At 37.7% G+C, this 23,995-nt stretch overlaps 1 protein-coding gene across 1 annotated transcript in view; it reads left to right on the top strand.

Annotated features, from left to right (window-relative positions):
* Window positions 1-8,599: 8,599 nt before the first annotated feature.
* The window catches only part of SEC23A (SEC23 homolog A, COPII coat complex component), a 60,076-nt gene continuing 44,680 nt past the window's right edge, over window positions 8,600-23,995 (top strand). The window contains exons 1-7 of the mRNA XM_068991602.1: window positions 8,600-8,711; window positions 12,515-12,759; window positions 14,140-14,197; window positions 14,425-14,511; window positions 15,424-15,660; window positions 17,474-17,553; window positions 18,755-18,899. Coding sequence (XP_068847703.1) covers window positions 12,539-12,759; window positions 14,140-14,197; window positions 14,425-14,511; window positions 15,424-15,660; window positions 17,474-17,553; window positions 18,755-18,899 — 828 coding nt within the window. The 5' untranslated portion in view covers window positions 8,600-8,711; window positions 12,515-12,538. The remainder of the gene's footprint in view (window positions 8,712-12,514; window positions 12,760-14,139; window positions 14,198-14,424; window positions 14,512-15,423; window positions 15,661-17,473; window positions 17,554-18,754; window positions 18,900-23,995) is intronic.

The raw sequence follows: 23,995 nt of genomic DNA, 5'->3' as shown, positions 1-23,995 counted from the left end.
CAGCAATATGTCAACTGTGATCTTCCAGATGTTCAAGCTGGTTTTAGAAAAGGCAGAGGAACCAAAGATCAAATTGCCAACATCCGCTGGATCATGGAAAAAGCAAGAGTTCCAGAAAAAGATCTATTTCTGCTTGATTGACTATGCCAAAGTCACAATAAACTGTGGAAAATTCTGTGGATTTTGACTGTGTGGATCACAATAAACTGTGGAAAATTCTGAAAGAGATGGGAATACCAGAGCACCTGACCTGCCTCTTGAGGAACCTATATGTGTGGATCACAATAAACTGTGGAAAATTCTGAAAGAGATGGGAATACCAGAGCACCTGACCTGCCTCTTGAGAAACCTATATGCAGGTCAGGGAGCAACAGTTAGAACTGGACATGAAACAACAGACCGGTTTCAAATAGGAAAAGGAGTACATCAAGGCTGTATATTGTCACCCTGCTTATTTAGCTTCTACGCAGAGTACATCATGAGAAACGCTGGACTGGAAGAAGCAAAAGCTGGAATCAAGATTGCTGGGAGAAATATCAGTAACCTCAGATATGCAGATGACACCACCCTTATGGCAGAAAGTGAAGAGGAACTAAAGAGCCTCTTGATAATAGTGAAAGAGGAGAGTGAAAAAGTTGGCTTAAAGCTCAACATTCAGAAAATGAAGATCATGGCATTCCCATCACTTCATGGGAAATAGATGGGGAAACAGTGGAAACAGTGTCAGACTATTTTTCTGGGCTCCAAAGTCACTGCAGATGGTGACTGCAGCCATGAAATTAAAAGACGCTTACTCCTTGACAGGCAATTTATGACCAATCTAGATACCATATTGAAAAGCAGGGACATTACTTTGTCAACTAAGGTCCGTCTAGTCAAGGCTATGGTTTTTCCAGTAGTCATGTATGGATGTGAGAGTTGGACTGTGAAGAAAGCTGAGAGCCGAAGAATTGATGCTTTTGAACTGTTGTGTTGAAGAAGAATCTTGAGAGTCCCTTGGATGGCAAGGAGGTCCAACCTGCCCATTCTAAAGGAGATCCTGGGTGTTCATTGGAAGGACTCATGCTAAAGCTGAAACTCCAATACTTTGGCCACCTCATGCGAAGAGTTGACTCATTGGAAAAGACCCTGATGCTGGGAGGGATTTGGGGCAGAAGAAGAAGTGGACGACAGAGTATGAGATGGCTGGATTTCATCACCAAATCAATGGAGATGAGTTTGAGTAAACTCCTGGAGTTGGTGATTGACAGGGAGGTCTGGCATGCTGCGATTCATGGGGTCGCAAAGAGTCGGACACGACTGAGCGACTGAACTGGAACTGGAACTGGCAATTCCAGAGAGAGGCAATTCTATTAGATGCAAGGTCACACCCTTTGGGCATGAACAGTCAGTCTCTATCTCTGAGAATGCTGTTTGTAAGTTTTTGAATCCAGATCCACAAAACGTACTTGATGCCAGAAAGTTGAAGCAAGGTCTAATTTAATTATAGAAACCCCAAACCCAAAACTTTACTCCTCTTTTAAAGTAAAAATACAAATCTAGGTCCTTCGTTTTAAAGTAGGAGTTCTCTTCTTTGCTACATGGTTTTAATAATTCTTATGTTCTTTAGAAATCAAATAAACATTAGATAAAAAGAAAAGGAAAAAAACTTTAAAAAATATTTAAAAATAACCATGTTCTGCTTCTTTAGCTATAACTGAATGAAGAACAGATCATACAATTTCATTTGTTTTGTTTGATCACGTGTACTCTTAGTAATTAATTATGGATTTGGTCAGAGTGGCAGAATGAAATGATATTGAAGTATAATACTGGTGGGGCACTCTGTGGAATAGAAACAATTGCTGTTTGAACAAGAGCTAGAAATTTTAATGCCAAGTCTCGCCAACATTTAAAGAGGCTATGATAGGCATGAAACTAATACTAAGTGCTCTCGGTTTAAATGGACATAAACACCCTGACCGTGGATATGTTACTTAAACTCTATTATCCTCACATTCGTTTGTTATGTACAGGGATTAGACTAACTGATCACTGAGATCTGTTTTGAGTTTAGAATTCTATAACTCTCGTGTATAATTCTTTTTTGCAGATTATCAATTTTTTTGTTGAAGTAGAGTTGAATTACATTGTGTGTTTGCTGCTGCTGTACAGCAAAGTGATTTCATTATACTTATATGTATATATTTATGCATTCTTTTTTAATATTCTTTTCCATTATGGTTTATCATAGCATATTGAATATAGTTCTTTGTGCTATGCAGTAAGACTTTGTTGTTTATTCATTCTATGCATAAAAGCCTGTATTTGCTGGCCCCATCCTCCCACTCCATCCCTCCCCCTTGATAATCACCAGTCTGTTCTCTGTGTTTTGGTTCTGTTTCTGTTTCATAGATAGGTTCATTTGTGTTATATTTTAGAATCCATATGTAAGTGGTATCTTATGTTATTTGATCTTCTCTTTCTGACTTACATCACTTAGTATCATAATCTCTAGCTGCATCCATGTTGCTACAAATGGCATTTTTAAAATCACTGAGTAGTATTCCATTGTATGTATGTACCACGTCTTCTTTATCCATTCATCTGTCAATGGGCATTTAGGTTGTTTCCATGTCTTGGCTGTTGTGAATAGCGCTGCTATGAACATAGGACTGCATGTGTGTTTTTCAATTAAAATTTTGTCTGGATCTGTGCCCAGGAGTGGGATTGCTGGATCATATGGTAATTCTAGTTTTAGTTTTCTGAGGAATCTTCATCTTGTTTTCCACAGTGGCTGCACCAACTTACATTCCCATCAACAGTGTAGAAGGGCTCCCTTTTCTTCATACCCTTTCCAGCATTTGTCGTTTGTAGAGTTTTTGATGATGGCCATTCTGACTGGTGTGAAGTGGTACCTCATTGTAGCTATGATTTGAATTTCTCTAATAAATTGTGATGTTGATTATTTAGGTCTTCTGCCCATTTTTGGAACTAATAAAATAGATCTACATTTTCATTAAGGTCAAACATGAATGAAAATTTATTATCATGTGTATACTGCAATAAGAATATGCAAAATGAAATCCTGAAATTGAAAAGGATTTATCATTCAAGGTGATTTAAAACTAGATAACAGTATAATGGAAAACTATTTTATGAAGTAAATATAACATTCCAAGACTATTTTTCAGATTTTTAAAATCACTTTGCTGGTAAAGGTCCGTAGGGTTAAAGCTATGGTTTTTCCAGTAGTCATGTATGGATGCTAGAGTTGGACCAGAAAGAAGGCTGAATGCTGAAGAATTGATGCTGTTGAACTGTGGTGCTGTAGAAGACTCTTGAGAGTCCCTTGGACAGCAAGGAGACCAAGCCACTCAATCCTAAAGGAAATTAACCCTGAATATTCATTGGAAGGGCTGATGCTAAAGCCGAAGCTCCAATACTTTGGCTACCAGATGTGAAAAGCTGATCTACTGGAAAAGAAACTGATGCTAGGAAAAATTGAGAGCAAGAGGAGAAGGGGAAGATAGAGGATGGCATCACAGACTCAATGGACATGAGTTTGAACAAACTCCAGGAGATAATGAAGGACAGGGAAGCCTGGCATGCTGCAGTCCATGGGGTCGCAAAGAGTTGGACACACTTAGCAACTGAACAACAACAACAGTTGTAGTTGTATGTGCAGCCTACAAGACTATATGGACTATGATATCACATGCAATATATATGGACACTTTGCTGATGCTTAGTATTACTTTTTCTAGTGAGTACTCCAAAAATATTTGGGTAGTGTCTTATAATGTCACCATCTGAACAAATAGAAGACAATCCATGTTAGAAAAAACTACAGGTGGTTCATTTATTCCCTGGTCTAGTGGTTTGGTGCTTTTACTGTTGTGACCCAGGTTCAATCCTTGGGCAGAGAGAGCACTGATATCCCACAGGACAAAAACCAAAAAACAGATTAAACCAGAAAGAAAAAGTAGAGGCGAAGGCTCCATCTGTTGGTGACCCTATGCAATTTCAAGAAATTTGCATTCTTTGACTGTACTACTGGAATCTCCAGTTTGGAAAAACCTGTGGGTTCAAAAGTGGGAAGGAAAATATTAGCTGTTACACATTAACTAGTGATTAAAGTGACTAATGACCGAAGACAAAGTCATAGGTTGTTTAGAACACTTGCCCCTAGATAGTCCCTGGAAAAAGTCCAAGGTCAAATATCTTTGGGAAATGTACACAAATGCCACTCTTAAAGATTCACAATGAATATTAACATATTAAAACTCTTGACAAGTTAAGAGACCTATTTTACATAACTGGCATTTCCAGACTTTATTTGACCATGAGACCTCTCCGTCTTCCTCTCTTTTTTTGATTTGCTGTTGTTCAGCCACTCAGTTGTGTCCAACTTTTTGTGACCCCATAGACTGCAGTATGCCAGGCTATTCTGACATTTTCAAAAAATACCAGTTTGAAGTAATTATCTTAGGAGTATTTGCTTTTAAAAAAGACTTTTTCTGTGGGGAGGTTTATGTCAGATTTTATAGTTTTACAGTCAATCTAAATACATAAGAATGATAATGATAAAAACAGTATTTGATAATTGTTTAGGTTTCATGCTTAATTCATATTTGAGGGAACAGTCATTTTGTGCTAGGACTTACAGGGTGATGTAACTGAAAGCAAACAGTTATAATCAGTTGCATGTTGGTAAATGTTTAACTAGTAGCCTTCAGGTTTACATATTGATCTAAAATGCCTTCGTCTAGGGATGTCTATAATTAAATAGAAAGCCCATAAAGATTTTTTTGGAGATTTTCCCTTTTTCCAATTCATTGTCTGACTCCTTTCTCAGGAGCTCAAGAAACTTTCCATTCTTTAAGATGGCCATACTCTTCAAAGCAATCTACAGATTTAATGCAATATTTGTCAAATTGCCCATTACATTTTTCACAGAAGTAGAACAAATAATCCTAAAAATTTTATGGAACTTCAGAAGACCCAGAATTGCTAAAGCAATCCTGAGCAGAAACAATGAAGTTGGAGGCATAACCCTCCCAGACTTCAGACATTACTACAAAGCTAGAGTAATCAAAACAGTGCTGTGTGTTGTTCAGTTGCTAAGTCGTGACCAGCTCTTTGAGACCAGAATACTGCAGTGGGTTCTCCAGGGAATCTTCCCAGACCAGGGATCAAACTTGTATCCTCTGCATTGGCAGGTGGATTCTATTCTGAGCCACCAGGGAAGCCCAAACAGTGTGGTAGTACTACACAAAACAGACATATGCATCAATGGAACAGAAAAGAGAGAGCCCAGAAATTAGCTCACACATATATGGTTAATTGATCTTCAACAAAAGAGGCAAGAATATACAATGGGGAAAAGACAGTCTCTTTAGCAAGTGGTGTTGGGAAACCTGGACAGTTGCATGTAAATCAATGAAGTTAGAACACACTCTCACACCATTTGCAAAAATAAGCTCAAAATGACTTAAGACTTAAATGACATGATACCATGAAACTCGTAGAAGAGAACATAGGCAAAACATTCTCTACTATGCATCTTAGCTGTATTTTCTTAAGTCAGACTGATCTAGTCAAAAGAATATATACACATATCTATCTATACCTATGTATCAGAATCACTTTGCTGTATACCAGACCAAAAACAAACACAACATTGTAAATCAACTATACTTCAATTAAAAATTTTTTTCCCATTCTCTATTCTTCTTCAGATCAAAACTGCTTTACTTTCAATATATCAGAAAAAATAGTCTTCATCGTTTACCATCTGGACTCATTATCCTTTTTAAGTTTATATCTTCAAGTCATTTCATGAATAACTGATACATATTTAGATTAAAGGGATATTCAATAAAGTCATTATTTAAAAAAGAATAAAAGGATAATAGAGAGCAACTTTATTGGAAATCTAAATAAGTAATCTAAGCATAGAAAGTCCCAGTTTTTATTCCCTATTTTCCTGGTTTTGAAGATATGCCCCAAATGGGCAATGTACTCTGAATGCAACTACCTTCTCATTGCCTACAGTAATGCGTCTGGAACACATCCATCTTACATATAGTGACTGCAAATTCCCAATACATCACTACTGCATACTATGAATTGCTTATTGTTACTTCTGGTTTTTTTTGGAGTTGCATCATCAAAACATAAGAATTTTCTGAAACCTTTAAAGGCTCGTCGTTTTGTTGAATAGAGGACATATCTTCTTTGCTACCTAGTTGCAAAACATTTGTATTTTTAGTTTAATAAATGAGCAACTCAAAGAATTTTTAATTTCCTGATTATCTGTTTCCGTCTTATCATCTTTGTATACAAAACTGCCATTAGCAAATATCCCTTTAAGAATCTTATCAAGTAAATTATCCATATAAACATCATAAAAGATGAAAGAATTCCATAATATGTGCTCTTAGCAAAATAAGATCATGCAGATGCTTGTTGCAAATCTTGTGGAATGAAGTTATTCCTTTTGAATGAATAACTAAATGAGAATATCACAGTTTTTGTCTTTAGAAATATATTGTTGACTCATTCATTCTTTACTTAGAAACATTCATTTAGGAAATGGTCATCTAAAGATTCTTAGTTTAAGATTTTGCTCTCATTATTAGAGAGCAATTTCTGTATTTCTCTCTATTTCTGTGTTCATCTTCTGAATTCTCAACTATATTCAATGGAAGCTAGAGGCATAGTACAAAGATCTTGAAAGGTTACAGTACTTGGAGCATTGCAAAAAGAAAACGGAAGGGTAATGCAATATGACTTACTTCACTATTCTATCATCTTAGGTAATTATATCATTTTCCATTTTCTTATTATTTTAGTATATTTTAAAGCATAGTTTGGAACAATTAATCATTAATGATGAAATAATTCCATGGATGATGAAGTAGCAGAATGTTGCAAGACAGGAAAAATAAGATCAGTAAGTTTCCATGATGTATCCTAGATTTACAAGAGTTCAATGGACCCATGTAACTACTGCAAATAAAATTTTATTTTATCAGGGGCTTTTCCAGTGAGTCAGTTCTTCACATGAGGTGGCCAAAGAATGTGAGTTTCAGCTTCAGCATCAGTCCTTCCGATGGATATTCAGGACTGATTTCCTTTAGGATGGACTGTTAGATCTTCTTGCAGTCCAAGGGACTCTCAAGAGTCTTCTCCAACACCACAGTTCAAAAGCATCAGTTCTTTGACACTCAGCTTTCTTTATAGTTCAACTCTCACACCCATACATGACTACTGGAAAAACCATAGTTTTGACTAGATGGATCTTTGTTGGCAAAGTAATGTCTCTGCTTTTTGATACGCTGTCTAGGTTGGTCATAACTTTCCTGCCAAGGAGTAAGCATCTTTTAATTTCATGGCTGCAGTCATCATCTGCAGTGATTTTGGAGCCCCCCAAAATAAAGTCAGCCACTGTTTCCCCATCTATTTGCCATGAAGTGATGGGACCAGATGCCATGATCTTAGTTTTCTGAACGTTGTTTTCCCTTACCTCACAATAATCTTTGATGGTCACACTGCCTGCCCCACTTTGTTGTAAACTTGTATATAGCATGACTCCCCCTCTTGCCTTCTTGGAGCAATTTTCTCAGGTCTAGTGAGATGCTGCTTCTGGGCTCAAAGTCCTTAACATTCCCACCAAATAAAATACCTCTCTACTTTAAAGTTGTGACTATATTATTTTTTTAGTCAACAAACTCCTCACTGAAGGGTGGGGTTGCCTCAGACCATCAAACTCGTGTCTTTCCAGCCAGTTTCTGTCTTTCCCATTTTGCTCAATTCTTTTCTTGAAAAGAGAAGCAGAAAACACATCAGGATGAATCAACCAAAGATTGTAGAGGGTGTGTATGTGTGTGTTGGTGTGTGTTTAGGGGGGAGAGGTGGCAGAGGCAGTGTAGGAGGGTAGGTAAACTGACTGGGAATACATCAATAGTGTATAAATAGTATGTAAGTTCTTCCAGATCGAATATTTGGCCTTTTTTGCCTACGCGGTATCATAGCATCGCTACTGTGCCTAGCACAAAGCAGACGAATGGTCAGTAAATGTTTGTTGCACTAAGTGAAAGAACGAACTTCTCACTTTGCTTTTCAGGGGAGATGCGGCTTGTTCTTGGAATCAACCGGGGCCCTAGAGGAGAGGATGTCCTAGGGAACACCTCCGTTTCTCTCAACGAGGTGAGGAGTCTGGCGACAGAAGGTCGTACATCGTGGAGGCCCACGGGGACTGGGATCCGCCGTGACTCCCGGGAGAGGAAACCGCATCGCCACGACGCACCCCACCCTCGCGTCTTAGTTCCACCGGGTTTCGGCGCCTCTCCCGGGTACCCGCATCAGGTTTGTCACTGTCGCCCCGCCCCTCCAGCTCCGTCTCCGCCTCTCTCCCCTCCCCTCTCTCCTCCCCTTCTCCAACCTCCGGGCTCCGCCGCGGTCCCGCTCGCTCCCCTGCGGTTCTGCGGCTCGGTCGCCCCGCCCCCAGGGTGGCCCCTCCCCATCCCCGCCCCTCCCCTCCCCCTCCCTTTGACGTGGCAGAGGCGGCACCAGCCATGTTGGTCCAGCAGAAGTCTGTGCGCAGGCCGGGGCGGGGCTGCGCGGTCCCGGATTGCGGTGCCACGGCCGCTCCCGCTCGGCGGAGGGCACGGATTTGTCAGGTAGAGGCTGCGACAGGCGCGGATCTCGTACGTGGTGGCACTGTGGTAAGGATCGATTTCGGGGCCGCGAGCGCTCGCTGGGAAGCGGGGGAAGGTCGGCGGCGGGTCCGCGGGCCGGGGTCTCGAGGGTGGTGCCCACTCTGCCCTCCAGGTGCCCCGGGCCAGGTAGGGGAGCCCTGGGGCTGCGACCCGGCCCGTCGGGGGCTGCCTTGAGCCCTGAACTTGTCACCTTCTCACCCACCACCTCTGCTTAGTTCTGTAAGGGCCTGGGAACCCGGCTCCCTCACCCACCTCCCCCCGATCAGGAGTGAAAAATGAGAGTCGAGTGAAAAACAGCAGTTAGGGCATCTCTCGCAGCACCCAACCCTCCGCTCATGGCCGATCTGCTTTCCCCACCGCACCCCACACCACCCCATCGCCGCTTCTGGGTACTTTGGCTTCTTGGTTCATTCCTTGTCTCTTCAGAAGAGCTCTAGACTTTGACCCGAGGTGACTTGACACTCGTAGTTTGGCCTTCGGAGTTAAAGGGGATAAGGAGAAAAGTGCCAGGTAGAGCTCACACCTTGGGCCTTGATTACAAAGACTTAAGTTTTCAGATTGGACCCATCTTCCGTACTTCCATTCGGCCCTAAATGTTTTCCCGTTTTGGTGGGAAGGGAAAAGTCATAGTAAATCCTCTTGTAATCACTGGAGTGAGTATGTTGAATTCGGGAGCTTCCTCAACGTCCACCCCTCAAAGGAGTGGATAACTAGCCAAGTGAACTTGGTTAAAAGAAGTTTAAGATTTAATTATAGATTTATGTTAAGTCTTCCTTTTCTGCCTTCTCCAGTAGTCTTAACTGACATCATTTTGGAAGTTCAGTCATTTTTAATTGGCTCAGAATTTTAGATTTGGAAGGGGCCTTGTAGTTTTCCAACCCAAACCCCTCATTTTACTGATGAGAATTTGAGGATCAGAGAGATTAAGCTATTTGTGCAGTATAATAAATCTAGTCGTGGGAAGTAGTTGAAGACACTTCACTGAGGATTTTAGGACAGAAAAGTGGGAAAGCCACATTTAATTGCCTGTTAACAGATATATCTGATTGGAAGGAACTCAAACTTTACTTGCAATTTACAATGTGTTTCACTTAGCTATCTATAAAATGGCTAATGGGCATATATCTGATGTGCTAGGTTAAAGTGACTTAATGTTTCTTTACTTTTAGTTATACCATAAGAAAGTACATTCCCAATGATTGTAAGTTGTGCTGAAAAGGAGACATTTCTTTAGAATGGTCTTTTATGTTTTGTACCACTTAATAAAATGTAATGACTAGTATGTTGTCTGCATCCTAGTTTAGTGTTTGAATCAAAATTTTTTAGTTTTATGCTTTTATACAGACAATATGAGGGGAGAGAATGCTTTTCAAATAATGCCATTTCATAAAGAGCTGGTTTGCAAAAGGACTTTGTTTCAGATATGCTGTTGTTGAATATGGGACCAAGCCTGGCAGGATTTGTTTTAGAGTGAGTGATTTTAAGATTAATTTCTCCCTTGGAAAGGTGAGGGAATTTGGGGAGGTGTTTTGCATGTCTCTGTAATCGGACCAGTTAAAGTGAAAAATGTGGGACATTTCTCAGACTGCTATTGAAAAGTGATAATGTAAGAAATAAATAGATGTGATTTAGAGAACAAATATGATCTTAGAGCAGAGCGATTGAGGAGACAAACAGTGAGGAAGAGGAGGGGAATTGTACTTAAATATCAATCAGGTGATACTAAGTATGTCTCAATAAAAAGTAAGGATGTCAAGTTACAATCCAGGCTTGTTGCCTCTTGTAGAAACTTAAACCTGGCCATTGCCTGTGTGTAGATGTCTTCATGATAAGTTTCATAGAGCCTTTCTCTACCAGCTTCCGTGCTTTTAAATTAAGCCCTAGAGTCCTAAAGAAGTGATTCTCAGGGCCTCTTTATATTCTTAAACATTATTGAGGATCCAGAAGAAAAGAAAAGAAAAGAAAAAAAAACCAAAAAAGTCCCTCAGTCATGTCCTACTCTTTGCGACTCCATGGACTATACAGTACATGGAATTCTCCAGGCCAGAATACTGAAGTGGGTAGCCTTTCCCTTCTCCAGGGGATCTTCCCAACCCAGGGACTGAACCCAGGTCTCCTGCTTTGCAGGAGGATTCTTTACCAGCTGATTCAGGCTCAATAGAAGACAGGTGGATTTTCGGATCTACTTGCTGTCTGTTTTGATATGTCATCTGGTTGAATAGTATGAAGGAAATCTGGCCTCACATAAACATGTAGCTGGAAAGCTCTTATTGTTTCCTATGCTAAAACTAAGGTTGGCATCTTCTAACTCCCCTCTGATTATCCTTGACCTTTGTTTTATCATTATCTTTCAACAGCCATTTTTTCTCGAATGCTTCTGTTTTTCTCAAAGCCATCTCCTATATTTAGCTTTAAAATAATCTTTTCTAAACAAATCTAGTTATCTTAGGATTTCTCTCTACCCTTTGTCAATCTTTGAAAAATCCATGATTGCTTTTGCTTAGTATAAAATTCCCTAGTTGTCTCTGAAATTCTGATAGGAGGAAACACAGTGTCTAATTGTTATTTTCTTCTTATATTTTTAATTAGGATATAATTGACTAATAACATTCTTATTTCTTTTAAAGAAGGGAAAGTTCTTAGCTGTTTAAGATACTTAGGTTTGTTAAGCATCAGTTTCTGTAATTTGTATTATCAAAATATATTTGAGCATTTTTCTGAAAACTGTTATATCTAATAATACCTTTTCTTCCCTCACTTATATTTTAGAATCAATTCCTCATCCCATCATTGTTCTTAGCAACTTCAGCATCCGTGCTGGCTCTGTGGCTACCCTACCTTGATAATTCTTCGATTCTTGATGCCATTCATCCCTCTCACAAATCTTTTAGCCAGCCAGATAGTACTTGAGATTCTATCTTCTTAGACCTTTAAATTCTATAATTTCCCTCCATCACTAACCACTGCTGCAGTTTGAGAGAATGAGAGAGACCTGTTGCCTAGGTAGGAGAGCTGGCATCCTAGTCAAACAGTTAGACAATAACAAGATGAAGATGTCTTTTGATACCAGGCCCTAACCAAAATGCCATCTCCCTCTTCTGGTAGTGAGTTTAAATGATTATATTGAAATTATATATCTCAAATTAGAGTTTAAAATGCTCTCATAAGTTGGAATGTTAGAAGTATTCTGAATTGTTTCTGCAAAAGAAGTAAGTGATGTATACATCACATGGAACACACTTATCATGCGTTTATTTCTTGTTCCTCAAATGGCCTGTATTAGTATGATAAAAAATGGCCTGTCTAAAATAGAAGTACCTCGTTTTAGAAAAATCTTTCTGTTGTGTACTCTTAAGCATTATCTTTAGCAAGTTTAATGGAAGCTTACTACCTTCTGGGTAGAAAAGCATGTGAATTTTAGAATTTAATGTTTTTGACAATCTGTTTATTAGAACGATGTAACTCACAAGGTTGATACAGAAAACTTAGGACCTGGATTTTCCCCATTTTTGACCTAAATCAATAGGACATCAATTTTATCATTTATTATTTTTTCTGTAGTTTTTTTCAAGAGTGAATGAAAAAAGGAAAAAATACTTCTTTTGGGGCCTAATGAGCTTTGGGTTCTGTAGAGCCATTCATTATTTTGTTATAATTGAGGTCATTGTTCACTTGCTAATTTTTTTCTGAGATAATTATTTTCTTTCATTTATGATTTCTAATGGATGAGTATCAGTGGAACTGGGAAAAACATACTTACTTTGAATTTTCTTAATAGGATTTAAAACTATCTTTTAATTTTGTTACAGAAATAACAAGAATCAAGCTCTACAATGACAACCTATTTGGAATTCATCCAACAAAATGAAGAACGAGATGGAGTCCGATTTAGTTGGAACGTCTGGCCATCGAGTCGATTGGAAGCTACAAGAATGGTCGTTCCAGTAGCAGCCTTATTTACACCACTGAGGGAGAGACCAGATCTGCCGCCCATTCAATATGAACCTGTCCTCTGTAGTAGGACCACTTGCCGTGCAGTTTTGAATCCTTTATGGTAATTAAAGTATATGGAAAACACTAAAGTGTCCTTATGATTTTAAAAATGTAGTTTCTTACTTGTTCATTTATATAAAATGTTTTTGTTTATAGCTATTTTTTCAAATTAAAGTAGAACCAAAGAGCTATAAAATTTTAGACACATACAGGTTGTAGTGAGTTAAAAAGAAACCAAATACAGAATTGTCAGTATGTAAACTGTTGGATTCTATCAGTATTCTCTAGATACTGATGCTGGCTATCACCTCATTTTGTGTCATTTGTAAAGTCATAATGGAGTGGTATGGTGTTTCAAAAATGTTGTGATTTCTTGTTATATAAGCCAGACTCTGAAGAATCGCCTTTTATTCCTCTCTCTACTCCCTCTCTTTCCACTCAATCCACTGGCAAATCTGGTGGATTCTGTCTCAAGAACATTACTGATCCTGTCTCTTATTCTCATTCTCTGCTAGTACATGGTGCTTCAAAAGATGGTAATCTTTTCTTGGGTGGTTTCATTATCCTCCTAACTGATCTTCCTGTTTCCATTCTTGCCTTTTATCAGTCTCTTCTCCACCCAGAAGAGTGGAGAATTACACTTATAATGAAAAATCCAAACCCCTTATCAAGACCTGTAAAGCTCTATATAATCTAGCCTGTGTATATTTCTGCCTTCATCTGTATCATCCATGTTCTTCATTTTCACCTACATTATACCTTATCTTCTTTCTATTCTTGGATATACTTATTTCTACCACAGACTTTGTGCAATAGCTGCTATACATGCTGCCTGGATTGCTTTGCCCCCAGATTTTCCTGTAACTGGTTTCTTTTAATTTCAGTTACATTTTAGTTGTTTCTTAATTAAGGCTTTCCTTTAAAGTTGCCCTCCTAAATACTTTCTCATGTCTTGCCCTGTTATCTTTAGTTTTTATTATCACTATCTAAAAGTATCTTCTGCATTTATGCATTTATTGTTTATTGTCTTTCATTTCTAGAATATAAGCTTTATGATAATAGGACCTTTGATCTCATTTACTTATCATCAGCACCTAGAATAATGGCATTCAATAACTATATATATTTTTATTGAATATGTGTTTTCTGGAGCTGAGTTTAGAAGTTACTGAGTCACTTGGAGAAAAAAAATAGGATTATCTTAATTTATTGTTGGTATTTACTGAATATTAAAAGTTACAGTATATTCATTTTGGTGAGCTTGTATGTGTTAAAAGTATGAATTAAATATTGGCAACACCTAAAGATACATGGCTTTTAAAGATTGCTTTCACTGTCAGTTTGAATTAATTCATTTTCAGAAAGAAGTTAATTTTATTGAGATTGAAATTTCTGCACAGTTTAGCTGAATCATGAGCTATTGTATCTTTTCTTAAAACAGTCAAGTGGATTATCGAGCGAAACTCTGGGCTTGCAACTTTTGTTATCAGAGGAATCAGGTAAGAAAGCCCCCAATTGTAGATGTTAATGCTGTAATACCAATACTGGTCTATAGATGCAGGAAAATACACATTTAAAAATAAAGACTAATTTTTTATAGGATTAAATAAATAAATGATTAAAGTATTTTTAAGTAATTAAGTGATCAGGAAATAATTCTTTTCAGTTTAAAATTTCATTACTTGGTAATAATTTGTTAAAAAATTTTGCTTTTTTCTACCTCTAGTTTCCACCAACTTACGCTGGTATATCTGAACTGAATCAACCTGCTGAACTTTTACCTCAGTTTTCTAGCATTGAATATGTAGTTCTGGTAAGAACATAAGAGTAACTCTTTAAGGAAGTTTAAAATATCCAGTAATTTAGCAGTACTTTATACCAAAATAATTATTCAATTGATCTGACTTAAAAGGCATCATTCTTCATTCTCACATTGAATTGATTGAGCATTTCAAAGGTAAGAACTGTCAAGGTCAGTTTGAGCAAGGTAATTTTTATTGTAGTTATTTGAAAGGTGGCCAGGATTTGGGGCTGGGAGGTTTGATTTGCTGTATCAAGTAGGTCAATAAATAGTAAAGTATCAATTTTGCTTTGTAGTTGAAAGGTTAGTTACAGATACTTGGTCAATATGATATGGAGCCTAATGATATATCCCCAGTTCTAGTAATGAAATTACTCTTGAATTGGTTCTTGTTAGGAAAATAATTTTCCTTCCCTTTCTGAACAGCTTTACATAATTTAATACTTAAGTATTAAGGTAATGTCTTATGAATGTTGTAGAGAAAGCAGAATATGACTCACTTGAGTCTGTCACTAATTTGTCCACTATGACTAATTTCTAGTTCCCTTACAATGCAATTCAGATAAGATAATTATTTTATAAAAGTCACCTAATTTTGCTTTTAAGCTTTAAAGTTACTGTTTTCTTATTTTAAAAGAAATGCTTGTTGTAAGAAATGAAACTTCGTGCAGTTAAGTAAAATTGAAAGTGAAAATATCTTTCTTGTAACATGACTAATGCTCATAAACTTAATTTTTCACTTGATGATGTATTGGATATATAATATTTCCTTTGTAAAATGGCTTTATTAGAATTCCATTGCTAAACATATAATACATTATTTAATTAGTCCTCTATTGATTATCCTATATATTGAGCTGAAGTATTATACTTTTAAAACAACATTTAAAACAACATGTTTTTAATCACAATATTTTTTAAAAGCGTGGTCCTCAGATGCCTTTGATATTCCTCTATGTGGTTGATACTTGCATGGAAGATGAAGATTTACAAGCCCTTAAAGAATCTATGCAGATGTCACTAAGCCTTTTACCACCTACAGCTTTGGTTGGCTTAATTACTTTTGGGAGAATGGTGCAGGTTCATGAACTTGGATGTGAGGGCATTTCAAAAAGCTATGTCTTCAGAGGAACAAAAGATCTGTCTGCCAAACAACTGCAGGTAAGCAACAAGAATGGTAGTTTGCCTGCCTCTGCATATCACTCTGTGTATGTCTAAAAATGCCTTCTAGATATATGTGTCCAGAAAATATTATGAATGACTAATATGGTTATATTATAACAAAGCCTTTAAATGTAGTGTTGGCCTCAGCTTTCTTTCGTTTGCCTTACACTGTAATCATAGAGATTGAAGACCCTTCACTTTTGAAGTATCTGTAAAACTTAGAGTGAAACTGAAACTATTTTACTAAAGATTTGAAGGTTTGTAGAAGAGTCATTCTGAAGACTGAGAGAAGGCAACCACTTTTGTTTCTTAGCATGTCATTTAGGAACTAAACACTTTGTGTTTGGCAAGGGGAGATATTTTAAGTCTTGAAAGTTAATAGGTGAACTGTGAATGTATATATATATTTTCATATACTGGGATATTTTTGTCTTTGGAGCAAATTAAAGCCTTGTCTGGGGGAGTTATGTGCAACATAGTAGGATTATCTTGGTATATTTTTCAAAATCTTTTTCTGTCTAGATATTTTGATAGATGCTGAGAGATATTCATATTACTTAAAATATGTTCATAGATTGGAAGATAGTTGAGAGGGCAGAGAATGTTCATATAAGTCAGAGAATTAAGGAGCATAGACATGCAAGATGTTTATTACTTTATAACCCCCCTTTATACAATTCCTTATTATTTCTCCATCATATTTATTATTACACTTTTTTTTTTTACTTTTATTTGCATTTATTTTTTGCAGCATTTATTCCCGGGCCATAAGTTTTTGTTTCTTCAGTTTCTTCTGGGATATCTTTTTCTTCTGTGCAGCCTCCTCTTCTGGTTTAGGAACAATCTGTTCTTTTTCAGTAAGGATCATCTCAATGTGGCAGGGAGAGCTCATGTAGGGGTGGATCCGACCATGAGCTCTGTAAGTGCTGCGCCGCACCTGGGGGGCTTTGTTCACTTGGATGTGCTCAATGACCAGAGAATCTACATCTAAGCCCTTAAGTTCAGCATTACTCTCTGCGTTTTTGAGCATGTGTAGAAAAATTCAGCACTCTTTTGGGCCACCGACCCTGTGTCCAGCCCCACTGTTTGGCCTGTGCACACCTACCAACTCCACCGTTGGAACGATGGAATGGCACACATTGCTTCTTTAAAGTGACATCCTTCAGATACTTGCTGGCTTTTCGGGTATGCATACCCTTTCTGGCCTGGGCAGTTTCACGAGTGTTCTTAAAGTGAACACGAAGATTTGAACCTCTTGATTTGCATGATTTTGTGGGGTTTTCTGGATCAAGTGAGTAGCGCACCATTTTTAGGGGTCACCTCAGGCTGCTTAGCAGAAAAGCGTCATTACATTTATTTAGCTAATGCTTTAACTTTTGTTGGTTTCACCAGATTTAAATTTTCATACAGTCAGGGACTGTTTATATTTTTCACCATTACATACCTGGCCCATAACAGATACTTGAAGTATATAGCTGCTGAAAGGAATAAATGAATAAAAGTTAAGAATACAGACATTCAAATTACACAGTAGTTTATTTTGACTATTAGAAATGAAGTAGTCTGAGCTAGTTTCCCCATCTTTGCTCACATAGCACTTTGTACTTTGCTCTCTTACGATGTTTATTTCATTGTATTACTGTTTACCTCATAGTCTTCCCAAGTGGAACTTTTGCTTTCAAGGGAAGAGATTTTGTGTTCTTTATTTTTGTGTTTCTAATGTCTATGGAAGCACCTTCCATGCCATAAATAGTTAATACATCTTTGTGGGAGTAATTAAACGGACATCACAGAAATAATCTCTTTACAGGAAATGCTGGGGCTCTCTAAAGTACCAGTTACTCAAGCAACACGTGGTCCTCAGGTACAGCAGCCACCTCCTTCCAATAGGTAATAAATATGGCAAAAAGAACTTCCCAGTTTTACAGTTGATACATCTGTCTTTACCCTTAACTTGAACACAGGCCTTCAGTGATCCGATACCATTAAATATTTTTAAGAATATAAATACTGAATTAGTATACTTTTTAAAGAGTTGCGGTGACATCACATTGCTGAAATGGTTGGTTTTTCATCATTACAATGTAAGGAGTTACTTTAGTTTTGATATGGTCTTAAAATTTTTTTTTAAATATTGGAGTATAGTTTTTTTTTTTTTTTTAACTTTGTGTGGGGCATTTTATTTATTTGTTTGTCTGAATGGTACTGGGTCTCTGTTGTCGCACGGACTTCTCTCTGGTTGCTGTGAGCGGGGGTTACTCTTCTGTTTGGTGCGAGGGCTTCTCACTGCAGCGGCCTCTCCCATTGCAGAGCGTAGGCTCTAGGGTGTATGGGCTCAGTAGCTGCGGCACATGGGCTCCGTAGTTGAGACTTGCAGGCTCCAGAGCACAGGCCCAATAGTTGTGGCATTGGGGTTTGGTTGCTCTACAGCATGTGGGGTCTTCCTGGATTCAGGATCAAACCTGTGTCTCCTGCATTGGCAGGCAGATTTTTTACCACTGAGACACCAGGAAAGCCCCTGGAATGTAGTTTTGATATATTCCTGATTTTCTATTTTTAAGTTCAAAAAATTTTATTTTTGTGCTTGAGGGCAGCCAAGCAAAAATAGGTCCCCATAAGCTTTTAGTTTTGCCTTCTTAGTTTTGTGGGTAGCTTTTTCTGCTAAACTTAACTAATCAGAGGTGGTATTAGTAAAACTGAGTTGATATATCTTCTCATAATTAATTCAGTAACTCTAAAACTCACTAGATTGGTAAACGGAAGATGCAGTCCCAAAGTAATACTTGGTTTGAATGTTTTCTTTACAGTAATTGTACACACTGAGTTCCTCAGCAGTAGACAGCATCACTTGGGAATTTACTTAAAATGCAAATTCTTGGTCACCACCCCAGACCTGCTGAAACAAAACCCTGGAACCAGCAATCTGTGTCAGTACAAACCCTCTCACCGATTCTGATATACACAAAAGTTTGAGAACCGTTTGGTCTGCCTTGTATTCAGCTTCTTTTTCTGTTCTTAAGAAAGTAGACAATTTGTTTCTTAAACCTTCACCCACAAACATTTATCAATGGCTTTTTGTTTTGTTTTGTAGATTCTTACAGCCAGTACAGAAGATAGACATGAATCTCACAGACCTTCTGGGAGAACTTCAGCGGGACCCCTGGCCTGTACCACAGGGAAAGAGACCTTTGCGTTCCTCTGGGGTGGCACTTTCCATAGCTGTAGGACTCCTTGAGGTAGTGACAGTAACTTTATTTTGGAATGTAAATTCGTACATGTATGTATGGACTGATATGCACAAGATGATGCTGGGTGGAAAAATCAGGTCCCGGGACAGCACATACATGATTTTATTTAAAGTTTGATCTGTGGTATATCCTTTTGTGTGTAGAGAAACTTCTGGAATGATGTTTACCCAAGCAGGATAAGGAGAATTTTACGAAATACAATTTGAAAATTTTAAACTTGACATATCTTAGCTTTATCTTAATAATTAGAAGAGTTTTTGTAAAAAAAAAGTTTTTTTTTATAAAAGTTTGAAATGTTACTAGAAAAGTTGCAAAGGACTTTTTTCTCTGAACTATTTGTGATTAAGTGATGTTCCTAACTCCTTGAATACTTTAGTTGTATTTTCTATAAACTAAGATATTCTCCTACATAACCACAATACAGCTTTTAAAATCAGATTTTAAAATATGTGAGATATATATATCAGTATATATATACATTGATGTTTTATACAATACACGACACTGATGCATTGTGTTGTTGTTCAGTTGTAAGTTGCATCTGACTCTTTGCAGCCTCATGGACTGAGGCACACCAGGCTTCCCTGTCCTTCACTATCTCCAAGAGTTTGCTCAAGTTCATATCTGTTGAATTATACAGTACTAACACAGATATATTACTGCCATCTAATTCTCAGAACTCATTCAAGTTTCACTGATTATCTCAATAATTTTTTTTTGCTTCAAAGATTTAATTCAGAGGCATGTAGTGGTTGGGCTTCCCAGGTGACACTAGTGGTAAAGAACCTGCCTGCCAATGCACAAGACATGCGAGATGTAGGTTTGACCCCTGGGTCGGGCAGATCCCCTGGAGAAGGGCATGGCTACCTTCTCCAGTGTTCTTGCCTGGAGAATTCTATGGATAGAGGAGCCTGGTGGGCTACAATCCATGGGGTCATAAAGAGTAGGACACGACTGAAGCAACTCAGCATGCATGCACGCACCTGTAGTGATTATGTCTGTTTAGTCTCCTTCACTCGACTACATTTCCTCAGCCTGCCTTTACTTTCATGACCTTGGCATGTTGGAAGATTCAGGCCAGTATATAGAACGTCTCTCAAATTAGGTTTGCCTTGATGGTAGCCTCACAATTAGATTGAGGTCTTGGATCAATGGCAGGAAGATCACAGAAGTAATGCTGTGTTCTTGTTATAGCCTATCAGGTGACATGTGATTTTCATTTGCCCCATTATTGATGATGATCACTTTGATCATTCATTAAAATGTGTCTGGCAGAAGTCTCCACTGTAAAATTACTCTCATTTCTCTTCCCTTTATGATTAATAAACGTTAGATGGTGAGGATCTTTAAAACCATGAAAATATCCCATTCCTCATCAAAGTTTCAATTTACTCATTTATTTATTAATACCACTGTGGATTGATGGTTTCCTGTTTTATATGAGTTATAATCTGTGACTTTCCGTTTTGTTTTTCTTTTAACTTTCTAGTTTGGCATAATTCAAAACATATGGAAAAGTCACAAAAATCGTTCAAAGAGTTCCTTTATATCTTTTAACCAGATTCTTCAAATGTTAACATTTATTACATTTGATTTGTCCTTCTCTCTCTAAATATTTATATAGGTAGTGAAACCATTTGAAAGTCAGTTGTAAATATATCCCTTTACTTCTAAGTACTTTAGTGTATTTCTTAATTACACAAAAACATTCCTTTGATAATGCAGTTCATTTAACAGTCATGAGATTAACATTGATAGAACAAATCTTTAAACTTTATTCAGATTTCACCAGTTATCCTAATCCTAACTCTGTATTGTATTCAGTTGTCTTGTCTCTTTAGTGTCCTTTATTCTAATAGTTCCTCAGTTTTTCTTTGTGTTTCGTGACATTAATATTTTTTAAGAGTACAGTCTAGTTATTTTTTAATTTTAATTTTGAAATTTTTAATTGTAGGACAATGGCTTTATAATGTTGTGTTAGTTTAGGCTAGTTATTCTGTAGAATGACTTTCAATTTGGGTTTATCTGATCTTTTCTCATGAGTAGATTGAGCTTTTGCACTTTTGGCAGGAATATTGCCAAAAAAATGCAAATACTTATTTGTGATCTGCTTAGTGCAGCATCTCAGGAAGTCCATGATGTGACATTAACTTATTTTATTACTGCTGGTTTACTTAGCTTTGATCACTTGGTCAAAGTGGTTTCAACCAGGTTTCTTCAATGTAGCATTGTATTTTTCCCATTGTAAGTATCTATGGGGAGATTCCTTGTGTACTCATCAAACTTTTACCCAGTAGTTTTAGCGTCCATTCTTGATTCTTGCTTGATCAATTATTATTGGGAGGGGGGCTAAATAGTGACTTTCTAATTCCATCATTTCTTCTACATTTATTGACTTTCTACTTGAGGAAGAGTGTTCTGTTCTTCATTTATGTTTATATCAGTGTGAATTCTTATTTCATCCAGTGGATTATATTCCTTTACTATCATTATTTATTTTGAAACTCAAATTGTCCAGATTTTGGCAATGGGAGCCCTTTCAAGCTGGCTCCTGGGTCCTTATTATATGTCCTCATCACTGTTTGAACATTTACTTGCTTTCTAATATAGTAAGATGTTCAAGGCTCATCTTACTTGTTCCCTGCCCTTGACCTGAAATCAGCCATTTAGAAGCCCTGGTTTCTTTTAGCTCTGTTTCTTTTGGAACATAACCATGCTTCTACTTCTGCTTTATTGACTACACCAAGGCCTTTGACTGTGTGAATAACAACAAATTGTGGAAAATTCTTAAAGAGATGAGAATACCTGACCACCTTACCTGCCTCCTGAGAAATCTGTATGCAAGTCAAGAAGCAACAGTTAGAACCAGACATGGAACAACAAACTGCTTCCAAATTGGGAAAGGAGTGCATCAAGGCTGTAGATTGTCACCCTGCTTTTATTTAACTTATATGCAGAGTATAACATGCGAAATGCCAGGCTGGATGAAGGACAAGCTGGAATCAAGATTGCCGGGAGAAATATCAATAACCTCAGATATGCAGATGACATCACCTTTATGGCAGAAAGTGAAGAGGAACTGAAGAGCTTCTTGATAAAAGTGAAAGAGGAGAGTGAAAAAGTAGGCTTAGAACTCAATATTCAGAAAACTAAGATATGGCATCTAGTCCCGTCACTTCATGGCAAATAGATGGGGAAACAATAGAAACAGGCTTTATTTTTGGGGGGCTCCAAAATCACTGCAGATGGTGACTGCAGCCATGAAATTAAAAGATGCTTGCTCCTTGGAAGAAAAGCTATGACAAGCCTAGACAGCAGAGTAAAAAGCAGAGACATTACTTTGCCAACAAAGGTCCATCTAGTCAAAGCTATGGTTTTTCCAGTAGTCATGTATGGATGTGAGAGTTGGGTTATAAAGAAAGCTGAGTGCCGAAGAACCGATGCTTTTGAACTATGGTGTTGGAGAAGATTCTTGAAAGTCCCTTGGACTGCAAGAGGATCCAGCCAGTTCATCCTAAAGGAAATCAGTCCTGAATATTCATTGGAAGGACTGATGCTGAAGCTGAAGCTCCCATACTTTGGCCACCTGATGTGAAAAACTGACTCATTGGAAAAGACCCTGATGCTAGGAAAAATTGAAGGCAGGAGGAGAAGGGGATGACAGAGGATGGATGGTTGGATGGCATGACCGACTTGATGGACATGTTTGAGCAAGCTCCGGGAGTTGGTGATGGACAGGGAGTCTGGCGTACTGCAGCCCATGGGGTCACAAAGAGTTGGACACAACTGAGTGACTGAACTGATGGTTCATGTGCTTACTGTTACTAGGATGTCATTGCTTTTATGTCCTAGTGAAAAGAGCTAAGAAGCAGATATGTATAAGAAGATAAGTAGATATATCTATATGTATGTTTCCCTCTCTCTCTATGCTGCTGCTGCTGCTAAGTCACTTCAGTCGTGTCCGACTCTGTGCGACCCCATAGACGGCAGCCCACCAGGCTCCCCCGTCCCTGGGATTCTCCAGGCAAGAACACTGGAGTGGGTTGCCATTCCTTCTCCAATGCATGAAAGTGAAAAGTGAAAGTGAAGACTCTCAGTCATGACCCCATGGACTGCAGCCCACCAGGCTCCTCGGTCCAGGGGATTTTCCAGGCAAGAGTACTAGAGTGGGGTGCCATTGCCTTCTCCGTCTCTCTCTATAGCTATATATTTATATATATACACACATACCTGTATAATTAAGTGTATGTGTGCATATATTTACACATCTACATTCCCCTGCAAACATCTATGTCTATCTCTATTAAAACCATAAACACTATATATATTAAAAATCAAGATTTCTTTCAGATATATCTAATTCCGATTTAGTACCACAGGATTTATTCTGTCCTTCCCACTTTGCATATTTCTAATTCTTTCTTTGACCGTGAGAAGCTGACTGTGACTATTCAAAATCTATTTACTTATTTGCTCAGTCCTAGAATACAGATAGACTAGTTTTAGAATTTTTAGCTCAGACCTCTGTGAAAAAAGCCTAGGAGTTAGGGCTCAATGTTTATTTAAGGTTCTGAGGATATATGAGACAAAATACACTATACTCAAAAGTGAACTGGGTTAGTTATCCACACCCTCCCCCCACTTCATGTGGTTATGTTTTTCATTTGTTGCACATTGTGTACATTTCTTTTAAAAAAATCCCATTCTTGTTTTGCATGTGTATATATGTGTAGTGAAACATTAACATTCTTCCAAATCAAAGTTGTACAAAACTATATATTCGGAGTACGTTAGTCCCTTTGTTGTATGAAATTTGTCTTCTAGTAAATTTCTTAAGATGTAAGGGTACAGAATTTCATAAACTGTCTAGTGTTTAAACACTGTTTCTGTGGTTTTTTTTTTTAATAGTTGAAGGATAACTTGGCAGGATATAGAAAGCCTTGCTTCTCACTTTCTTTTTGGTAGTTTTTGAAAATGATGCTCCATTGTTTTCTTGCTTTGATGATTTTGAGAAGACTGATGCCAGTCTAATTCTCTTGCCCATGTAAATTATTTGATCATTTTGCTTGGAGGTCTTGAGCAAT

This window comes from Capricornis sumatraensis, chromosome 19, assembly GCF_032405125.1.
Source record: "Capricornis sumatraensis isolate serow.1 chromosome 19, serow.2, whole genome shotgun sequence".
Taxonomy (NCBI): domain Eukaryota; kingdom Metazoa; phylum Chordata; class Mammalia; order Artiodactyla; family Bovidae; genus Capricornis; species Capricornis sumatraensis.
Note: the sequence above shows the minus strand (reverse complement) of the source record. Positions and strands in the feature narration are given on the sequence as shown.